The following is a 23,760-nucleotide window of genomic DNA, read 5'->3' as shown; positions in this document are numbered from 1 at the left end:
CAAGATCAAATCTTGAGCACAGAAAAGTATTTGAATCTAAAAAAAAAATGCTTTGTATTTGACCTGGGTCTGTACTTCACTGCTTTATTTGAAGTGTGTAACACCTTCATAAGGCCTCCACGGTAGCTGTGCAAAGACAGATTGAAGGGCTGAAACTGTGAGCACCTTTACTTTATACAGCACGATTCACTCAAACCATGCAATTCAAAGTGCTTAACATAAAACCAGATAAAATACAGGACATAAAACGGGTATGTCCACACACTCTGGTCCTCCGGGCTTCTGTTCCAAACGCTAGGCTCTCGGCCTTGCCTGTGGTGTGTTGAAGGGGGACACAGTGGGCTTCGTCACAGGGTAGGAAGGGTTTATTTCAACCTGCCGTAACCTCTTCCATCAATTCCAACAGATGTCCCAGCCAGAGCCAGTCAGCAGTGAGAGGTGCACTTGCTTCCTCAAGGCCACTCTTGTAGTACTATATGTAGTACCTGTAGCCTGATGGCTAAGGTAAATGACTGGGGCCTGGAAGGTTTGTGCTTCAAGCCCTGGTGTAGCTGTCGGGCCCTTGAACAAGGCCTCGCATTGTTCCAGGGGAGATTGTCCACTGCTTAGTCTTAGTAACTCTAAGTCACTTCAGATAAAAGTAAAATAACACATTATTTATTTATGAAATAGCCCTTAGCCCACAGGCAAGTGCATTGGAGGTGGGGGAAGCCAGGAGATTCTCTCTGCACTCAACCACGGGACACGAAAACAAGCCACGCTCCCTGTTTTAACATAATTTCACCGTAAGGATTACCATTTTACAAAATGGCATGATTTGCAGGCGCATAAAGTTGTGCGTCGCCGGTGGATGTTTCACTTAAATTTTGACAGCAATTGACAGAACTGTGAGCGCGGCGAGATCTCACCGCCCATATAATTCAGCTCCGCCTCAACGCCTGCCCCTGGTTGGCTGGAGGAATATGTCACGATGGGAACAGAATTGAAATTAATTGGCGCGATCTTTTGCGCAATGAAGCAGGATTTACAGTGAACGCCACCTGTCTTCCCCGGTCACGCTCGTTATATTTCTTAATATTCCACCCTTCATTTCCCGCCCGGCAGACAGATCCGTCCCTCATAATCCTAAATATCGCCTGTCACTGGGAAGCGCTTCTGGGCAAGGTGACATGATCGTTTAAGGATGGATGTCCTTAGAAGATTCATATATCATTTGTGTACATTAACTAAATAGTTGGGTTCAGACCTGGGTTCAAATATTATTTGCATATGGATTTGACTACCTTTTCACTTATCTTGCCTGGTATATTGTTACAAATGAAACGATCCCTAAAGCGTAAACCCAACCCGCAGGCTCCAATGCACCAGGCAAGATCAATATTACCAATAATATCAATGTAACTCCTAGTCCTACATGTCAATTATCTGCAGAACAATGCACTCCTAAACTGTAAGCAATAGAACACAGAAAAGTATTAGAATCCAAAAGAAGTATGGTTTGGTTGCGTCACACAGTTTGATTTGTTCTTTTCTTGAAGCGCGGATGAAGGATGAAGGATGAAGGATGAAGCCTGTAAAAGATGAGGGGCAGAGCTGGGGCTCTGTCTCCCTGCAGAGTTTCCTGTTCGGAGTCCAGGTGGCACAGTGGTAACCCGACAGGCACGATCAGTAATACCGCGATCGAGGAGGGAGAAATAGGTTAGGGAAAATTATTCATAATTAAAAATTATGAATAATTCACCCCGCAAAACGGGGCGGGCGTGCAATTAACAGCTCACCCCTACTGACGGAGACCCCCTACCCCCCCCGCCCGCCCCCAACCGTCCGTAATTACATCATTACAAAGATCTCATTCTGCATTATTTTCGAATGGGCCATTTAAACTGCCAAGGCCGCGCTGCAACTGCTAGCATTCCACCTAATCTGAATAGAGCTGTAATGGCGGAATCTCAGTCCATGTAAGACACTGAACAGACTCCTGATGATTTACTCTCGCAGTGTAGCATTGAGACTGAGAGTGAGAGATGCGTGTTTACTTACACTATGCCCTTATCTGATCGTGGAACTATCAATAAGGGAAAATTAATCCCGCAGTTATTTATTTCTCCACAGGTGTGGGGGTCGAGGTTGTTGGAAATACGATTATGAATTGTCAGCACCCGAGAAAATTGCTGTTGGAACATGCTGGGCTCTGTGTGTTTCGCGGTTTATTGATTGTCCCTAACAGTATCTTGTGATCTGTAGCTGAGGGAACATAAGTACATACGAATCTAAGATGTTTTTATTTCCATGGTAACACCTACAGATTGACCGCTCAGCACAAGACCTAGAACAAACTAGCTTTTTTTCCTTAAATCTCACGTTAGGTCACTTGCGGGGGAGCATGTTTCTCTGCGTTTGGATTCAGTTAGCCGACGCGTTAATCATTTGAGTTTGATATGAGAGCAGTCGAACGGACAGTTTCCCTCATCATTATACTAACAGAATCTTTATTTTATCGACGGCTAATATCTTGTATAAATATCAGTTAAGGGTAGGTATGTCAGAATAATCGATGAATCCTCATCTGATTTAAAGGTTGCAGTCTCTGCATTAATCATGCCTTAAGATTTTGGCCAGCTCCTTCAGTTACACGGTCCTCTTCACACCTACTATAACAGTGAGACCCAGGACACAATACCACGCTTTTGTGGCATTTTGGGAAAAGGAAAATGATGTAATGCAGTACACATAGACAAGCCATGTGAACAGGCTGAATAAGCAGTAAATTCAGTTATGAATATGTAATAACATTGTAATAGCATACGTAATACAGTGTTATAGCAGATGAAACATTTAGCTACATTTAGCTAACCCTGAAGGGTGAAGCTAAATTGGATTGCAGGATTATGCTTGGTTGGGAGGTTGCTGCTGGAAGAGGTGTTGGTGGACCAATAGGGGGCAGTCACCCAATACAAAACCAAAACTCCAATGGCAATGACATCATATTGGAGAAGAATGCCAAATTTTAAAGGAGGTATAACATTTTAGCTGTCTAAGAAATATAATGCGTACTGTATATATCTGCTCCCAGGGCAAGAACAATTTCCAAAAAATAAACATTTTCTGAGTAAGCTAATTCCTTTTTTTGTGACAGACCGGAGATTGCCCAGAGTTCCAGTTCCATATTTTTTCTTAGGTTGAAATCAATTGAAATTATATGGAACGGACATTTTAGCATCTTTCTTCAAAACACAAAATGAAAGTGACATTTTAGCATCTTTCTTCAAAACCGAAATTAAACAAAACTGACATTTTAGCATCTTTCTTCAAAACCCAAATGAAACTGACATTTTAGCATCTTTCTTCAAAACCCAAATGAAACTGACATTTTTGCATCTTTCTTCAAAACCGAAATGAAACGGAGCAGACATTTTAGCATCTTTCTTCAAAACCGAAATGAAACGGAGCAGACATTTTAGCGTCTCTCTCCTGATGTGCGGGAGCTTCAGTTAAGCAGGGGAAGCCTTTGAGCGGAGCAGGGTGAAGGCAGACGGCAGGAAGTGTAAATCTTCTCTCCACAGCAGCAGCTGGCTGGGAGGGGGTATGGGGGACGTGGGCAGGGTGTGAAACCCTTGGTGGCTCTTGCTTTGAGGGGATCGTGGGGGCTGTTTGGCAGCGCGACGGTAACCCGTCGACGGGCCCATCATGCCTGCCGGTAACGGTCTCGACTTCGTTAAATTTCCCCCACCTTTCCCCCCCTAATTGTGCTTCTCGAGTCCCCCTCTGTCCCACGCACACACCCCTGTCAGGAGCACTGCGGCTGCCTGTGCCCACAAACTAGTGACCGTTTATCATTCCACTAGCCACACAGGACTACAGCAAAGGTAGCTCTGATCTGAGCGGCGTATCTAACAGTGACACTAACTGGTAGTGTGTCTCTGTGCTGGTTAACCTGATGATGTCACTCTAGACTGTTGTGTATGTTTACCTGCAAATTATTGCAACCTTAATATATCGTCTCATTTTGTTTGGCCGGCCAGGAGGTGTAGGAGTATTTTTATTGATGTCTATGACTGTATAACATATTATAGTTCATATTTTCATTTAGACTGAATTGCGGCCTGTAGTGTAGTGGTTAAGGTAAATGACTGGGACACACAAGGTCGGTGGTTCTAATCCCGGTGTAGCCACAATAAAATCCGCACAGCCGTTGGGCCCTTGAGCAAGGCTCTTAACCCTGCATTGCTCCAGGGGAGGATTGTCTCCTGCTTAGTCTAATCAACTGTACGTCGCTCTGGATAAGAGCATCTGCCAAATGCCAATAATGTAATGTAATGAATTAATATAATCAATACTACCAGACCTGGCTAACTATATTCACAGTCACGGTGAGTTTCGTGGCAACATCACTAAAGCACTAGTGCAGGTTAAATATGCTAACCAAGAACCACAGTACACATTTTTCATCGATCCTGATTACATCCGTATCAAGCCCGAGAAGAGAAACATAATAAAACCATAAGATTATCAGAGAGTTGCTGATTTGATCCCACCCTGGGTGTGTCGAAGTGTCCCTGAGCAAGACAACTAACTCCTAAATGCTCCTGACGAGCTGGTTGGTGCCTTGCATGGCAGCCAATCACCGTTGGTGTGTGTGTGTGTGTGTATGAATGGGTGAATGAGAAGCATCAATTGCACAGCGCTCCCAGTCTCTCTCCAGCAGAGAGATCTTGCAACAATGGGGCAAGGTCAATCAGGTTTTTTGCCCAAATTTATGCACTCTTATGAAGCAGTTTTCACTGGCCTGTTGGTCGGTCATCTCCAGCACGTCCTTCGTCAAGTGTTTGACCACTTTCTTAGCTGTGTCGTAATTTTAATTCTCTCCCTTCTTTATCCTCACGAATACGACATTGTTTTGCATGCTCCTGCATTTGAGGTCCAGTAAGTCATTTTTGATTTTTTTTGGGTTTTCCCCCTCCAGCTTTTCAGTTGTAGTTTGAAGCGAGTTTAGGCAGCTTGTTCTATTTATCTTCCTTAAGATCTTCTATCGGGCCGTTATTATATCCCACCACATTTTTTAATTCCACGATGTCCTTCAGGACTTCTTGCAAGCGATTGCATTGCGTTCGAAGTTGCTCATTAATCGAAGAAATCATGTCACGATCCATTTATGTTGTCTTTGATCCCTCTTCTGTCTCACTTGATACTTCTCCAGTACGTTTGGTGTCTCTAGAGCTTGTACTATTCATATACTCATTAATAAAACGTTCAAGTTTCTCTTTCTAGTCCTCCGGTTTTGTATTGTTATTATCCAGATCTATGGTGTGTCGATTAGTCGGGATTTAATCCATTCATGGGGCTAGATTACGAGAGCTCACTCAAGGTGCCTGTTCCACCATAACCTGGAAGTGCATCTGTTTTTATATATCCTAAGACACACTGTGTGTTTAAGGATATGCCCACAAGTACTCTCAGTTGGGGCTCACTGTGTCCATTTGCCACACGCACGCACACACACTCACACAATTTGCAGTGGCCAGTGCATGTATTATCTACAAATACTTAAAATAAAAAATAAAATAAAAATACCAAATGTGTTTTTCCAGCGCTGTGCTAAACGATCACGCCACAGACGATTGGTCTCCCCTGACAAGTCTGTTAATGGGATTTGAATTGTAAACATTAGGCTTGAAAGCGTTTCACTGCAGCAGCTCTGGAGGGGGAAAAAAGAAAAACAGGAAGTGAGGACGAGGGGGAGAGTGGCGTGAAGGGTCTGCCTGTCTGCCGGCCTGTCCACAGGGTCAGGATGCATAATGCACCTCCCAAGAGGAATAGGACTGGGGTCCGGGGTATAGCAGTGATGCTAACAACCATAGAAATCAAGTCAAGGGTATAGCAGCGATACCACACAACCATAGAAATTAAGTCGGGGTATAGCGGTGATGCTACACAACCACAGAAATCAAGTCAGGGGTATAGCAGCGATACTACCCAACCATAGAAATCAAGTCAGGGGTATAGCAGGGATACTACAGAACCATAGAAATCAAGTCAAGGGTATGGCAGTGACACCACACAACCATAGAAATCAGGTCAAATGTATACCAGTAATACCATCAACCATAGAAATCAAGTGAAGGGTATTGTACTGATTTAAATTACACTTTGCCCAGTTTACTTGCCATCACAATCAGTATAAACAACAATGTTGCCTAGACCTGTCATACAGGTGATAAAACTACAAAAGTGAACAAAAGAGCGGCAGCTTCATATAAACTGCTCTGAGCAGCCGCATTTCTACTTGAGGAAACAAAAACAGTCATCTTTTTTAGTTACAATAAATGAGCTTATTAATGCATGCTACCACCCAACATAATTAAATTCTTGTGTGTTGTGTGGGAATAGAAGCAATACTCTGTGCTTGAAGCGGAAAAACATAAATAACAAGAGATAATCTAGAGCAGTGGTTCTTAACCTTATTGGAGGTACTGAACCCTGCAAGCTTCATCAGTGCATTCACCGAACCCTTCGTAATTGGAAAAATAAAATATGATTTCTTCAAAACATAGGTATATATTTTATTAGTGCACAATGGCTATACTATGGCTATGTGTGTCTTGACCCCTGCCGAACCCCTGAGACTGTCTCAACGAACCCAGGTTAAGAACCACTGATCTAGAGTTTTAGGAGCAATTTGTAAATTGCGTTGAGTGGAAGTTCACAAATACAAACCGGCTGGCTAAAACTAGTCTTTATTGTGGTAAATGACCAGCTGGGACACAGATATCCACTAACAAGTGACAGTGTGCAATAAGAAATAAAAGTACGCATATGGGCAATAATCGATATGACTACCAGCCCAATTCAAGCTTAGACAGAAGCTGAAATAAATCTAGGTCCTCCAATGGGCAAAGGGAAGTGCCAGTACTGCGTTCCGGGAAGTTCTGGTCCACTTCTACCACTGGCTATACTAGATAAATACACTACCTTTTTAAACCAATGGTTAATTGGTTTTTACCATCATAGGGGATTGTTACTGCGTTTACTCAGTAAACCGATTACTGGCACAGTCTGAAGAAGTCCCACAACCATAGAAATCCTGCAGTGGGAATGGCAGTGATGTGAAACCAACAACCACAGAAATCAAGTCAAGGGGATTGCAGTCATTTAAATAATATGCACCTTTATTTGTGCACAAGTCTTAAAGCCCTGTGATGGTGAGAGAGTTTTAAGAGCAATGTTAGGAAGAGGCAGCACAAAATAAGTGAGTAAATTATCATTTAGCCTCACTCTGTTTTGCACAAAACTGTGGTGTGACACAGGAAAAAAAAAACGCTCATAATTTTTCTCTTGAGGGGGAGAACGAAAAAGAAGAAACACAGAAAAACATGTAATTATAGTTCTGCAATCATCCCTTGTTCCCTGTGAGGAAACAAACAGCTGTTCTGGAGACGTTAACTAGGCCAGGCTTCCTCAGAACTACTTTGCTAAACTTGTTCTGCGCAGGAACAGAGCGGATAATGGAAGAGAAGGTTAAAAACTTAAAATACCTAACTCCCAAGTTGAGGAATGTGTTCTTGGTGCCGGTTTCACTACGCTCATGAATATGAAAAATACAAACGCAGCACACTGTGTCAAACCCGGTCATCGCAGTTTCATGATTTGGTTTAGAAATGCGGCAATTCATGAATTTAAAAAAGGCACACATTATTTTTTTATCTGACATTAGCAGAAAAATTGCCTCATTGAAGCAATTTCCCCAAATTATGTTTTTACAATGCTTTTCAATGTCCTCATCCATTATATTTCAGAAAATTAGTTTGAAACCAAACAATACACTGAATTTACACACTGCTCCCTTACACAACAAAATTATGTTGTTTATTGAAAATTGTGACAGACATCTTTTTTCTTGATTTGGCTCTGTATTCCAGAATTAGCATGTGGTTAAAAGTGCAGATTCACAGCTTTTATTGAAGGGTATTTCTATACATTTTGGTTTCACCATGTAGAAATTGAAGCACTTTTATACATAGCCCCCCCCCCCCCCCCCCCCCAATTAGAGCACCATAATGTTTGGGACAAATGGCTTCACAGGTATTTCAGATGAGTCAGGTATGTTCAGTTACTTCCTTGTGCAGGTATAAGAGGTCTTTCAGTGTCTGATCTTATTGGCATTTATCAACATGAGGACCAGAGTTAAGGTAAAAGTCAAGGAAGCCCTTAATGATCAATAAGAAAAAGACAGTTGGAGACATAGGCCAAACCTTAGGCCTACCAAAATCAATTGTTTGGATGAAAAAGAAACCTCAAACACCTGTCCGACAGATCAGAAACACTCGTCACAAGACTTCACAAACAGATCTACAGAAGCTGCACTGCAAGATGCAAATCACTAGTTCAACTGCAATTAAAAATCAAAAATGTTGGAGTACATAGCCAAATCAAGAAGATATATGTATTTCTCCCAAATATTATGGAGCTCACTGTATATCCTACAAAGACCAATGTGGTAAAAAAAGCATTTTCTAATATATAGTTATAATTTTCTATTCATTTCTCAATAAAAATAACTATTTTGCATCTCTAGTAATCGTTCCTTCTTTCACAAAATCGTGTTATCTGCAAGCATCATTGGTATGAGTATCTAAATGCTGAAAATATTATCAGGACATTATCACAAAGAATGACAAATGAAAAATTCCAAAAATTCTCGAAATATGAAAAGATGTATTTTTATGTGATATGCATTGCCTGTTCAGTACAAAACGGGGTGCCGGTAAATAACTCCATACTCCGAGCAGTTTTAGTTACATTTCAGTCACTATCCTACAGATTTCAAAAAGTTAATTTGCCATTCTGTTAGGGGCACCAAGTTGTCTGATCCAGACACACACACGTACAATAATAGCGGATTTGACAGCTCCGAAAAAGCAATTCCAACTGATGGAAATGGAATTATGAGTGACACGCATTGTCCAAAGCGTACAAAATGGCGGAGGAGCAGGACGGCTTATTTGCATTTATTTCATTTCTGTTACCTAGCTTCTAATGCACATTTGGACAGGGAGTTATCGTCCAATTGCTTCTGAGCTTCTACTCAACTCATCACACAGTTGCATTGTGGGACAGATTTAAGGTTTGCGCTTATCTTCTGATTCGGCTTTAGCATTGAAGTAGCTTCGAATAAATAAATGATCTGTATGGTAAATATTTCAACAGGGCATGAGTAAAAGATGTGCAATTACTGTTTTTACATCATAGGGATGGGTCTGCCGAGAGTGAGGCTGGAGATAAATGTTGCAGTGCTCAATAGTCACACACACACATCCCTAGTTCAGCAGCGGCATTAAATGTGAATTACAGATCCTCTGTAATGAAGGCCTTCCTACCAGGGCTCTGGGCAGCGTTACAATTATTAATTTGTTCATTAAATTAGGCGGAATGCCAAGAGGCCTAGTTTTCTGAGCAAACTCGTTTAGATGTGAAAGATCCCTGTCACTTTCATGAAGTTTCTAAAAAAGTTTTTATTTTTTTTATCAGTTTCTTGAAGACATTCGAACAGTCTTAGAAACTGGTTGGCAAGTTATGAGTTGTGAAAATGAACCCTGGTTGACATTTGTATTTTGATGTTGGTTAATTTTGCTGTCAATTTCTACTGTATGCTGTAAATGTTAACAGTTGATGGTGTTTAAGTATACAAGAAATGTAACCGAATCGTGACAGGATATCAGTGTTTGTTTTTGTTACGTTCGGTCAGAGACCCAAGCACAGACCAAGGGATAATCAGAAATGTGGTTCATCCAGTCCAGAGTCAAAGCCAGTAGATCCAACACACTACAGTTCCAAATTGAGTAGCCAAAAGAATAGTAGTAAACAGTCCAGGATCAAAAACCAAAAATCAGAAGTGCAACAGTACAAAAAGCATAAGGCAAGTGGGAAGTCGAAAATACAAAACGAATGTCAAAAACCAAAACTCAGTAGACGACAAAACAAAAGGGCAAAGGCAAACTCGAGGTCAGGCAAAGGTGTGTCTCAGGAATCTCATACAGAACAGGCTTACTAGGAATCGGCGACTGTGATGATGTTCAACGTTCTGACGAGGGTTCTATCAAAGACTGGGGTTTAAATACATGGAGGGAAGTGACATACTAGGCGGAGCACGGGAGTGAGGAGGGCTACAATTAAACAACAGGTGAGGAACATGACGGGCAATAATACAATAACAAGGGGGAAACGAAAATGATGGATACACATAGACCAACACGTAAAACATACGGCTCTGGATTAGGGAGAGGACATTTGCATAGAGTAGAAGGCGTAGTGATCGCGAGAGGTATGTGTGAACACTTCACTGAAACTAAGCAAGTAATCAGTGATGGAATAAGGAGGCGGAGTTACAGGACAGAATTGAAACTTGCAATACGTTAGTAAGTTAGTTACATGTTTAAATCTAAATTACCCAAACTAAGTGACTGTTAGTTAGACAGTAAGTGTGTTAATATAATTAGTACTGTACAATATCTATGTTAGTCATTATTAGTAAGTAAAGTGCGATACAATATTAACTAGCGAGAAAGCAGGAAGTAAAGAATGCGAGACTGGGAAGGAATTGTTGAAACCCGGAAACTACCGAAACCACCCGTATAGTGCAGCACGCAGTGACTCTGGCTCAAATACATTCAGACACAGACATAACAGGGGAGTGACATATGCAATGAATAGTAATGTATGAATAAACAGAAGACTAGATTAGATATGAAAACTAATAAATTACAAGAATAACGATAATAAACTGACACACAGATAACAGGAACATAACAGCTAGTGAGCCCAGCTCGAGCTTCTTGAGCACTGATTGAAAGGCAGTCGTGGCACCAGACCGCAGGCCTCAGAGACGTTCTGTAGAGGTGAGATTTGTAGCAGACGGACGTGGAGCGGGTGTTCCTCAAGCACTGGGCTCCCGGACGAGACCCCCTCGGTCACTTTGTGCCGTTATCTCCGCGCGTCTCTTAAGGGGCTTCGACAGCCACAGAGAGGCCCGCTGCGTCACCAACCGTCACCCGTCCTCTCTTTCCATCTTACTGCCACTTTCATGTCCTCACTCTCTCTCCCTCCGGGCCTCTCACTCTCTCCCCTCATCCCCTCTGTCTGTCTCTCTCCTCCACACTCTTTCTGTGTCCCTCCTCTCTCTCCTTGCTTTCCCCTTCCCTGTCTATTTCCCAATCTCTCCCCCCTCTCTCCTTCTCTCTCCTACTCCTGCTCCGTCTCTCCCTCTCTCTGTATCTCTCTCCCCCTCCCCCTCTCTCCCAAACTCTGTCTGTGTCCCCTTTTTCTCCTTCTTGCTTTGCCTCTCCCTCTCTCTCTTTCTCTCTCCCTCTCCATGGTGACAGTACTCTCTTTGTGTGCACATTAAATCCTTCACGGGTTCCATCCTCTCCCGCCTTTGATTTGATCTGCGCAGCGATGCCAGCACAGCAAGTCCGTTTCCTCCGCAGTTAGCACCATGAGGAGCCGGAACTATCCGGAACACCTCCAGGCCTAGCAAGAGAGCCCATGCAGCGCCGGACACCCACCCACACACGCACGAGTGAACACACACACACACACACACACACACACGCCCCTGCATGGCTGAGTACACAAACACACACATACAAGCAGGAGCGCACACACACTCACACTAGCCCACGCACACACCCACACTCGAGCACATACACACCCACACACGCACACACACTTCCCTCAGACCAGCTGCCCCTTTAAAGACGAGCAGCAGACTGCTCTCCGAGGAGCCGAACGCTTCAAAACGCTGCGCTGTGCGCTGGGAATGACGCCACTTCACTCACAGAGCCGAAACCGGAGCGACGCTGCTCTGTATTAAAAATGCCTAGCGGAGTGACTGGACTGATTAAACTCTACTGCATTTCTGTCATTTCCTGACTTTGACCCCAACTTTTAAAGTGTCAGTCCTTCACTTTGTCATATTTCAAAGAGTGCCATATTTGATACCTTTTTACATTTACATTTTTGGAGCAATATTGATTTGATGTGTTTACGTTCTATTGCTGCTCCTCTATATGCTATCCAATGGTGGTGTCGGGTGCAACAATCCTGGTATTTGAATGTGATGACACACACACACAAGTAGTTACATTCCAAATCTAAAATTTGAAAATCGTCTTTTAAATTATTTATGATGTTGGTGAATATTAAGGCTAGTTTATATGACAACAGACCAAAATTGCAGAACGTTCATGAACTCACTCCAGTCACTCAGAGTATAAACCAAATTACCACCGGCAACCAGCATCCATTTTCGGCCAACCCTATCCTTAAATCAGGCAACATGGGCTAGCAACTCACAGTTTGGAAACCCCTGCTCTTCAGAGACCTGTTCCCAACGAGAATACATCAACCCATAGATATGGGTACTGCTGGGTGAAAAGAACACATCATGGCTCAAAGGCTCACATTTCAATCAGAGGTTTTACGTTTATCAACAGAGGTTGAATTTGTTATTGGTCAGCAAAGGTCTCTCGACGGTATTCCTGATATCTACCAACGAGGCAGAGGACGTTTGTAATCCCAGACGAGGAGTGATTGGCGATGCTTCCTTCCTGCCTTAAAATCGAATGCGAGATGGTAGATGGTCTTCCTGCCGGACTGAATGGGAACCCAAAGATTTTGTGTTTGTCTATGTGGTGCTAGCTTGTGTTTAGTGTACAGAGAGATAATGCCTGAGTCCGAGGTGGGATTTGAAACCTGGCCTCTCACTCATCCAAATATTTGTTGGATGAACGAGTTACCAGTCAGCTAAAGACGAAATCACCTTTAGCCAAGGGCAACAACGTTCTTTTGAATTTCATGGTTACATCATCAGGGAGCGTTGTCGCGCTAACCTGCTACAAGCCTTCGCTGTCCTGTGCCTCACTGTACTTACTAGCGAACTAGCTTTGCTAACCCTGCTACATTAGCATAGCTAGACCCCTCTCTCAGCCCTTCAGAGTGGAAAAGAGCACTGACAGCCAGAGGGAACTGTACGGACCATAACCAATCTCTCTGCATACACACTCCATAAACCAGGTGGTAGATTAATACAGTCTGTCGCTCAACCCTCAAATCATGTGATGCATCTATTCTGTGAGAAGACTCTTAAGTGTATTCGATTGCTGCTGGGAATGGCATTGTCCTTCCCTCCCGACTGAATGAGATGCACTGCCTCAGTGCAGTGAGAGGGACACAGTGCTGTCGGAGATGCAGCCTGTAAGATGAAACATTAAACTTTACAGTGGCAATAAAGATGTGTTATGGCTACTTTGTGGAAATGGTAGTCTTAACCTTGATGTTGAGCTCATATTTCCGTACCAGCCCTCGAATGGGCGGAGCTGCCGGGTGCTTCACTGATTGGTTCGCTGATTTGAACCAATCATCAAGTCTTGCTTTTTATCCAATCAAGTCAGTGATTTACAAACCGTTTTGGATGTTTTCATTTTACTAGAATAGGTTTGTCCAAAGGTGGTTGTACAAAATATTGAAAACAGAGCATTTTTGACTTTTGACTTTTAGAAAATAAATGGCAAATTTTAGTTTTGTATCTTTTTGCTTGTTTCCATTGAATCATCATTTATTAATATTTTCAGTGTGTGAGGATTCAAATATAGCTAGAAACTATGTACCCTGAGAAAAAATAGCCTGGGTTCAGACAAAATCCGTCCTTAACTTTAAGTGACAAATAAGTGTAAGAAACCCCTTTTTCATCAACACAGTTTGCCAAACTCATTTCTCCTCTTCCCTGAACTGAACTACTCAAAAGATGTGTGGCTGAAGAAAAAACTGAAGTAAAAAAGTACACAGAAGGTGTACACAGGAGCTAATAACGGCTGATGTGCTGGAATGTCAAAGTGCGGATACAGCAGTCTCGGTGCCAGGACTTCAAAGTGGTGGTGGGGGCTGTTATCTTGCTCATTTTGCCCAGTGGGCAGAGCGACACAGTGAGGGGGTGGGACCTCACCATAAATCGCCTGTCTTATCCCAGCACCAATTTCGGTGGCGGGGAGGACGTTTGTGTGTCACTTTTGATCGCTCGTACACACACACACACACTGTGAAACTAAGTCTTAAATCATGCGCCTAGTCCACCAGCGAGGGGGAAGGGTTGGCGGTTTAGTAGGGGGTGCAAGATACCTTTTTGGGCCAAACCCTGATGACATTAGCTCAGGAGGTAAGAGCGGTCTTGTGGCAGTTGGAGGGTTGCTAGCTCCATCCCCCGCCCTGGGTGTGTCAAAGTGTGTGTGTGAATGGGTGAATGAAAGGCATCAGTTGTAAAATGCTTTCGATAAAAGCGCTATATAAATGCAGTTTGTTTACCATTTACCCCAAATCTCTTTTTACAGTTTACAGATCAGCTCCTCTGGGCTACGGAGGTGTTTGATTCGCTCTGAAAAACAGGGTCCCAAACTTTACAAACGTATTACCGTATTATAAACCAAAGGGGATTTTTTATTTGGAGAAGCCTCTGAAAAGCCTCTGACAGCAAACACAGAACGGAGAGCTAGCCGCATTAAGGGGAGTTAAGACTAGTTAAACAAGCTCCGCTTCGGTCTGCGGGGAGGCGGTTATTGCTGGGAGTGGTGGAGTTCGGTTTCGGCGGCCATTTTGGAGGCCGGTTTTCTTTCCTCCGTCCCTCTATCTCACTCTTTTTCTTTCTCACTCCGGCTCTCTTTCCTTCTCTTTCTGTACAGGAAGTTAACCGGTTTATCTCCAAAGTGCAGTCTGTAGTAACTCAAGTAGGAGTCTTTAAGCCCATCCACACCAAGAACTACAACTATAACTGTAACGATAACGATGTGAGCATCTACACTGAAGAACGATAGCGTTCTGTAAATAGTCTCTCGGCTATGTTAGCTGCCATTTCACACGTGTAAATTTGGATGGATTTTGAATCCCTTTCAGTGTTTTATCGTTCATGCAGCTGAAAAAAAAAAAACTCTCTACATGTGGCTCAAATGATATCATTGCTCGCTGTCGTTGTCGTTTTATGGTGTGGTCGTCCATTTCAGTTAGCGATTTTTAAAACTACATATTTATAGTATTGTTGCAGTTGTCGTTCTTGGTGTGGATGGGCCTTTAGTCCAGCCCCGCGGGATGCTGACAGGTCGAGTCTGAGTCTTATCCAGGATTTCCCTCTAAATGTGGGAAAGCAGATTTGGAGCGGGTAGGTTAAAATTTGCGCGAGTTTGCAGAGCGGCGTGTCATGAGCAACGCCTCTCAGGCTGATTTAACTGGGATGAACGGAACTTAGGACTGCACACCGAGGTACCCTGTACGCTTAAGCTGTTGCGTTCAGGCTATGCAGTACAGTAACTGCCCCAGGTTTAAAAAGAGCCGGCTCAGGTTACTTAAGGACACCTCTGAGTGTTTAAGCTCAGCTCTGCTTTTGCTCTCCGTGTGCGAGTGTAGGAGAATGAGCTGTGTGTCTCGCAATCCCCTGTGGGCAGCATTCATTTCAGCCTTTACTAATGAAGAGAGGGAAACACAACACTGCTTCTTTACATTGGCTTGGTGAGACTTTTTACTTACAAATTTAGAGAAGGTTGCCCACACACACACAGTCTCTGGCACACATGCATGTTTACATTCAAGCGCATTCTCTCTAACGCACAGACACACACGCACAGACACACACGCACAGACACACACGCACAGACACACACGCACACACACACACACACACACGCACGCACGCACGCACATGGTCTCTGGCACACAGTGAGAGCTGTGGTATAATCAGTGTGCTGGTCACATCCCCAGTCCCCTGTGTGTCGCTGCTGTTTGTAATCTGATTAGTGCAGCATGGGCGAGCGTTGACTGTCAATCAGGGACCGCAGCCTGAAGGTCATTTAGGTGTATGCATCAGGATCTAAGAGCACATACACCTGGCCCACTCCTGTGATATCATATAATCACATCTGTCCTGTTTCTGTGGTCTCACAGAGGACTTTGTTCCAAAGACTGCGCAGAGTTGTTCTCCTCCTGTGATCTCACAAAAGATCACACCCAACCCATTCTTGTAATCTGTGTTCTGTAGAATATACATCCCTATGAGAAGACAGTGTTCTATATCATTCACAGAAAGCTAATCCACTGCTGTGATCTCACAGAGGACTGTGTTCCATAAGATGCACAGAAAGCTTTCACACCGCTGTGACCTCACAAGGGACAGGGAACTGTGTTCCATAGGATGCACTGAAAGCTGTTCTGCTCCTGTGATCGAAGAGCATTGTGCTTGACCAACCCTTGTGAGCTCACAGAGGATTGTGTTTCATAGAATGCACCATTCCATTTCCCTTATCTCAAAGCTGAGCAGGCAGATTTCTTCCTGTTATAAGGGGGTGTAGACAGATCTCAGCTCATAGTTCTAAGTTGAGCCCCAAGGACTGTGCTGGCTAGCGTCCAACTGTCAGATCATTAATCCGCTCTGAAAAACAAAACTAAAATGTTCGCTTCTCATTTTAAGATGGGTCTTAAATTAATAATGCATAAAATAGCCTTTTCATGAAGAAAAATGCCCATTTCAGCATTAATTTTAACAGGGAATGTAGGAGATTAATTTTCTTAAGCATTTTCATCATTATCAGAAGAAGTTGCAACGACCAGAAAAAGTTGGTTTTTAAAACTGGCGTCTGAAAATGCAATTAGGTTTTATTTATGTTTTAGAGTTGAAACAACAAAAGAAAATGGGCCCTGTGAGAAATGTTCAAATTAAAAGTAATAAAATGAATTTCTTATAAGAGAATGGCCTCATGTTTCTCTGTTTAGTGACAAACATTTCCACCCGAATTGGCTTCTGGGAAGAATAATCTAGAATCACCGACCCCCCCACCCACCCCAAACTCACCTGTGACGTGTCACACAGCCAGATATTCCATCACAGGCTGTTTATTGACAAGAACGGGCCATTCAGCCCATCTACACTGCGAAAAACGACAAGTGTTTTAATCTTATAATGAGGCCAAAATTCTTTTTTTTTTTTTTCCTCAAGTAGAAAACATTAGCTGGTTAAGTTACCATTTGCTTGACAAGTGACATTTTCTTACCACACTGGCAAATCTTGAAGTGGGTCAAACTGTCTCACCTCATTGGCAATATTTGTGTCTTATTTAGCAAAAACGATAAGATTTTAAGTCTAAATATAAGATTAAAATACTTGTGGAGACTGACTTTGTAGGGTAGGCCCATCATGCAACAGCTGATTACATAAAGTAGATGGTTCACCTCACCTGGTTTGGTTGCTGATTTTACGCTGAGAACAAGAACACCTACTCTGAGCCTGGAAAGCAATTACATACATTCATAACTCCCCTTGGGATAGAGTACGGGGCCTGGGGGTCCTTCCTAGTGTCAGTTTAACAAATTTCCATAATAATCCAACATAAATTCCCAGCATAATCCATTTAGCTGAGGCGAATTTATGCAGGCTATGGCAATAACCGCGATGGTGGCATGTTTTGGAGATTGACATTAATGCAGTCTGAGCCAGCATAATGGATTTATTTTTGTTATTTTTTTTGAGCGGGCAGGTGAATAAAAGTTGCACAGTTTCTAATTTCCTGCCCCTCGTTGACGGCGGCACGCGGGGGCAGGAAACAGGAAATGCGGCGGCCACCGTCCCGTCAGATCTGGTTTGCGGTTCCCCGCGATGCTTTTATCAATATTTATGTGCGCATACATTGCTATTCATTGGCCCTCGTGTGTATTCAAATATTCCAAAGATTGAATAAATAAAAGCTCAGCAGGCTTCAGGTATTCTAGGACACTGACAGAAAAAAGTAGATTTGCGTGTAAAAAAGGCTTCTGTTTGGGCAAGCAAGCGGTTGGTTCAGTACCAGGTAGCTAGCTGAGTGAGCTGTTGTGCTAGCGTGTTACCGCCTTGCTGTTCCCTGATGCCTGAAACTGCCTGAAATGGAATAAATGAATAGGGAACCTGGATGGGTATCCAGGGCACAAAGGTTGCAAGCTGGAAACCCCTTTGAGGACTAGCAAACCCTAAAATGGTCCAATTCTCAAGCTACCTTTGCAGTTCACATAGCTGAGCTTCATACGCGTGTGTTTTCTGGGCCCCGACCCTGGAGAGGCTGTGATGGAGCTTGTGTGTATGTGTGTGTATTTGTGTGCGGCATAGCCTCAGTCTTTTGGCTGCAATTACTGGAATTAAGAAGTGTGCAGCAGGCCAAAACATTGAGGCGGAACCTTGCCTCGGCTGGTTTGTGTTTCCGGGGGGGAGGACTGACGGCTGCGCTCTCCTCCGCAGCTGCTTCGAGGACGACGAGCCGGCGTGCGCCGAGGAGATCGAGTACCTGAACGCCGACTTCCCCGAGGATGGCGGGGAGGAGCTGGACGCAGACGTCAACGGCAACACGTCCAGCTCGGAGGAGGAAGAGGAGGAAGAGGAGGGTGAGGAGGGGCGGGAGGAAGAGCGGGAGGAGCGGTGGCTGAACGGACACACGGACAGGAACTCCCGCCTCTTTCCCCGTCAGGCGCGCGAAGGCCCCCTGAAAACCCTCAACGGGAGGAGAACGCGCGCCGTCGATATCGGCAACGGACAGTACCTGAGCTAGAGCCCACGAACGGGTTCTCCTGGTCACTGATAGGACAATGCCTCAGTCACATGGCTGGTTAGCAGCCTATCAGAATCTGTTTGTTTGTTTTTGTGAGATTTGTCTTTTTTACTAGATGCTGGAATTATGAATGCAGCAAAAAAACAGTATTATATTATAGTATATTACAAGCCACACCATTATTCTATAGCTTTATACAAATGGAAAAATGTGTTTTTGTAGAGCTGACTATACACATTGTTCGATAAGATGTTGCATTTTAGGAGCATATAATGCATATGGAAATGAATTTGGTTGCTACTTAAGGGTTTACTGAAATTTATGACACTTGTAGGCAGCACAACTAAAAACCATCTCACAGTGCATCAGCGCTTATTTTTATAAATATGAAACTTCCGCAGAGTAGGTAAATCTACAGTATTCCATTCTTACTATGTACTTACCGTATCAGTGCCGGAACAGTTTCAACATAAGTTGGTGAACAATAAAAGATGGCTTTTGTTTAAAGTGGTTATTCGCTTCTCTTCTGAGAGAACAGCAGCAGAGATAATTCATATTTCCTCAAAATATAATCCATACCAGGCAAACCACTACCTATTAGACAGTAGCTGCATCAGTACAGGTTGTCCATCATATCAAATAAAGGCAATCAATACCAATTGGGTATAATCAATACTAATTGAAGGTAATAAATGCCAGCTAATGCAACTACTACTATAAATCAATACCAAAATAGAATTTGAAGTCTATACCGCTGGATAGTTACACATCAAGGAGACATGACCCAAATAATGTCATAATTATGAGAAGCAAATAATTGTCACATAGTCCAGCATAATTGCATAAGTCCCATACTTACACCCACCACCCAATGTCATCCTTGACCATTTGAAATCCCTACAAATATGTTCTAGTCTGCTGAGTATTGATTACAGTAGGTTTTACTGTTATTTACCATAGCGTGAAGGAAAATTGAATGGAATTGCAACAGATTTGCTTTTATTTAAAGAGATTACATATGCTCTTTGCACTTTGTTCAATTTGGAACCTACTTAAAAAGCTGGAAACGAAGCATTAGCCTATTCAGCCTTTTAAACGAAGCACAGCCTGGCCCAATTTAAACAGCGGTGTGGCGATGAGGCAGAATACATCTCTTTTAGTCTCATTGTTGGGCTGCATCCAGTAGCATTGGTGCAGTGTTAAGAACTACCATACATTTCTCCTTCGTGTAGTGGCTCTCTCTCTAAGGGCTGATCCCAGATCAGTGTATAGGGGCTGTCTGTGTGCATGTAGTTCAGGTCAGCTCAGTCTCTTTCCCTATAGGGCTGATCCCAGGTCAGCATATATGGCCCCCCTCTCTCTCTCTCTCTCTCTCTCTGTATGTAGTTCAATTCAGCTCAATCTCTGTCCCTACAGGGCTGATCCCAGATCAGTGTATAGGACCCCCTTTCTCTCTGCATGTAGTTCAGGTCTGCTCAATCACTGTCCCGATCTGGGCTGATGCCAGATCAGCGTATAGGGGCCCGCTCCGGTTGCATGTATTTCAGGTCAGCTCCATCTGTCCCTACAGATCAGTGTATGCTGAAAGGTGAGTAGCGCCGGCCGATTTTGGCATTCTGCCGCTGTGAAATGGACGCGCTCTGCCTCCGGCTGGTAGCAGGTGCGGGGGGAGTCGCTCCTCGGGGGCCCCTCCTGATAAAGGCCTCTGTTTTACCGCGGACCCCAGGCGAAGGGCTTAGCGCTCCTCTGATGAATAAGTAAAAAGGCTTCCGCCCGGCGCCTTCAGCCAGAAAGAAAATGTGTCCTTGTTTTATTGATTCGCTCTGTGGCATTCCTGAGCATGACCGCTCCAGAGCAGGGGCCTGAACTCCAGCGAGCAGCAGGGATTCAGGTGATACGTGTGTGTGTGTGTGTGTGTGTGTGTGTGTGTGTGTGTGTGTGTGAGTGAGTGTGTGTCTGTGTGTGTGTCTGTCTGTGTGTCTGTCTGTGTGTGTGTGTGTGTATATGTGTGTGTGTGTCTGTGTGTGTGTCTGTCTGTGTGTCTGTCTGTGTGTGTGTGTGTGTGTGTGTGTGTGTGTGTGTGTGTGTGAGTGTGTGTGAGTGTGTGCCTGTGTGTGTGTGTCTGTCTGTGTGAGTGTGAGTGTGTGTCTGTGTGTGTGTCTGTCTGTGTGTCTGTCTGTGTGTGTGTGTGTGTGTGTGTGTGTGTGTGAGTGTGTGTGAGTGTGTGCCTGTGTGTGTGTGTGTGTCTGTGTGAGTGTGTGTCTGTGTGTGTGTGTGTGTCTGTCTGTGTGTCTGTCTGTGTGTCTGTCTGTGTGTTTGTGTGTGTGTGTGTGTGTGTGTGTGTGTGTGTATGTGTGTCAAACTGAGGACCACCTCATGTCTTCTCACTGAATACTATGAACAATAAACTTGAAACAAAAACAAAATTTTTGTTTCCAAAAAATGTTAATAACCTATGGTCCCCACCTGTTAGGTAAAAAGTGAAATGTGTGTGTGTCCAGGGACCATCTCAAGTGTCATGCCAGAAAATTTTGTTTTAAACTTATTGTATTTACTATGTCTTTTTTGTTTAAAAAAAAAAAAAAAATGTTTAGAACCTGTGGTCCCCACAGGTGTGTGATTGTGATTTCTAGAAAGTGTCAGTTTCCCTTAACGGATATTTGTTATTTGCGATATCCTCTGCTGCTGTTGGGTAAATCTGTTCAGGTGTGCGGGAATGTCCTCGTTAGCCTATGTGTGGTTACCCCTGGCTGTCCCACTGCAACCATCAGGATCTCACACCGCTGCGATCACCACCTGGGGAGCATTTTGTGTCGCGCGCCGCTAATCCTGTCCCCGCACCGTCAGCCACTTCCTGTGGGCGTCTCCAAGTCCAGCAGGCGCCATCTGAAGGTCGAGCTGAAGGTCACGGACTCGTGTATTCCTCGCCCACTCCATCTGTCGACCAATCCCTCCTCCAGCCATCCATGAGCGATTGTGATGTCACTGTGCGTCACGTGATCACTTTTACCTGGACACAGTTCTTAGCAGAGCTGGCAGGCCACTTTTTACAAGGCTCACCTGTAGACTAGAGACTCACACACCAGCTGCTTCTCTCTCCTGTACACACACACACACACTGGCAACATTGTTGGTCATCTCAAAACATTGGCAACCCCTCGTCTGTCGACTTCCACTGAAAACCCCCCCTTTTGCGGATTCTGGAATTGCAAGCCCTACTTGTTTCACAGAGGCACACCCTGGCGATATGCCTCTCCTCAGACTCTCACCCTGGCAACCCCCTCTCCATTGCCAGTTGTAGCCCATTGGTCTGGCAGAACGTGGCACCGGTGTCTAACCGGTTGTGAAATTGGATATAAATTTGGTCTGCATTTCTGCCGAGGGCAGGAGCAGACAGAGCCGTATTAAGCGGTTCTGAGGTTAATTTGACCGCAGCCCTCCGATGACCCTGAGTTCCTCTCGCCCTCTGTCTCTCTGCCCCATCTTCCTAATGCTTCATCAGACACTAAAATGTATTTTTGGGCACCAATAGGGCAGCTTCACAGACTCAGAACGGGTCGCAGATGAACTTGAATACGGAATAGAGAGGGCAGAACCAGACAACATACTACAGCCAGTTTCACAAAAACCTGTAGTACAACTTGCAACCGTTACCACAACTCAGCATCCGTAGGCAAACGGACACTGTCATTCCTACTCAGGGCCCCCTGCAGCCATTGAGGGCTTGGGGGGGGGGGGGGTTGATGGTGGAGCACTTATCTACTGGGCGTCCTCAGGGGGGGCCTTGCATTCTAATCGCTAATGGCAACCGCTGCCTAGCGATAAGCATCGGCAACATGTTTCCGAGCCAGGCACCGTTTGAAACAGGTGTCGATCGAAACCAGCGACCTCTGCGATGCTCCGGCATGTCTCCCCCCCCAGGGGGATGAGATTAGTTCTCTGAGCCAGAGCGGGGAGGGGCGGCGTCCGCACCGGCGGTAGAGACGCACACACGGAGAGCCACGCTGGCCCGTTCGGTCATGCGTTCAACACAAAGCCTCGTCCGTCTGCTTTCTCCCCGAAGCGAGACCGGAGGCGGGACCTGCGTCTTCGATCTTCGCTTTGTTGCCCGTCGGGACCGATGCCCCTCCGACCGACGACCTCTCCTCGCGCGTGCCGGAACCCCTCTTCTTTTGATCTCCGCCCCTCGTTCTCCGGGAGGTCGTTAATCGGATACGGGCGTGTCGCGGTGTCATGGCCCCTTCGTCTGAATGCATCGCAGGACAGGCTGATCCGTCCCCTCGGCGGAAGTCCTCTCCCTAATTAACGCTCTGCTGAATTCCTCGTCCTTCCGTGGAGCGTCACGTCTTTCCGGCCCCTAGCCACAGCCCCGCCCGGGAGAGACCGGCTTCAGCCTCTCCAAGGAATCCACTCCCAGGTGCGTGAAATGACCCGTTGATGCGCCTTATCCAGCGTATGCCTTTTTTGTTTAACCACATTTCACACAATGGTGGTCATGGCTTTATAGGGATAATTAGAGTTTCTCCTGAGGGCTGCAGGAGTGGTTTGGGGATTAGGGTTTTTAACAGAGTCAATCTGACCTCTGTAGACGGTGTAGCGCAGGGATACTCATTCTTTCCAAGAAAGGGCAAGTGTGGGTGCTGAGTTTACTAATCAACCATAAGAGTCTTTGCTAAGGACCTTGATTAGTACAATCAGCTGTGTACCTGCTTGGTTGGAACAAAAGCCTGCACCCATACTGGCCCTTTCTGGGTAAGACTGACTATCCCTGGTGTTGAGGGCTGTCTGGGTTGGGGTGAGTGGTGGTGGTGGTTGTTGTTGTTGTTGTTGTTGTTGTTGTTGTTGTTGTTGTTGATGATGTTGTCTCCATGGTCACAGCTGACATTTAATTTCCACCTGCTGAATGTTTGAGATGTTTATCCAAAGCAGCTTAAAGAAAAATAAAGCAGCCGATGCTCGCGGTCCAACTGCACATGGCGCAGCCACTCACTCCATTATTCACTGCTTGGGCTTCAGAGAGGCCCCGTTCTGACGCCTGAATTTAAGCACTGTGTCAGGGACTCTCAAATGTCACCCCAGGGGGCAATAACACTGCTGACTCTTTTCCTCATGATTAGTCTGTCCTCATTGGTTGACTAATGTCATTGATTGGCCAGAA

The 23,760-nt window shown here is 44.6% G+C and overlaps 1 protein-coding gene across 4 annotated transcripts in view; it reads left to right on the top strand.

Annotated features, from left to right (window-relative positions):
- LOC133111399 (cytosolic carboxypeptidase 4) overlaps positions 1–19,109 on the top strand; it is a 157,954-nt gene extending 138,845 nt beyond the window's left edge. For 3 of the 4 annotated variants that reach the window (XM_061221729.1, XM_061221728.1, XM_061221730.1), the window contains one exon: positions 18,296–19,109. In XM_061221729.1, coding sequence (XP_061077713.1) covers positions 18,296–18,602 — 307 coding nt within the window. In that variant the 3' untranslated portion in view covers positions 18,603–19,109. The remainder of the gene's footprint in view (positions 1–18,295) is intronic. The other variant, XR_009704991.1, reaches the window with a different exon arrangement.
- Positions 19,110–23,760: the final 4,651 nt, after the last annotated feature.

The sequence above is a fragment of the Conger conger genome, chromosome 15, assembly GCF_963514075.1.
Source record: "Conger conger chromosome 15, fConCon1.1, whole genome shotgun sequence".
Classification (NCBI taxonomy): Eukaryota; Metazoa; Chordata; class Actinopteri; order Anguilliformes; family Congridae; genus Conger; species Conger conger.
The sequence above is the reverse complement of the archived record's forward strand: the minus strand, read 5'-3'. Positions and strand labels throughout refer to the sequence as shown.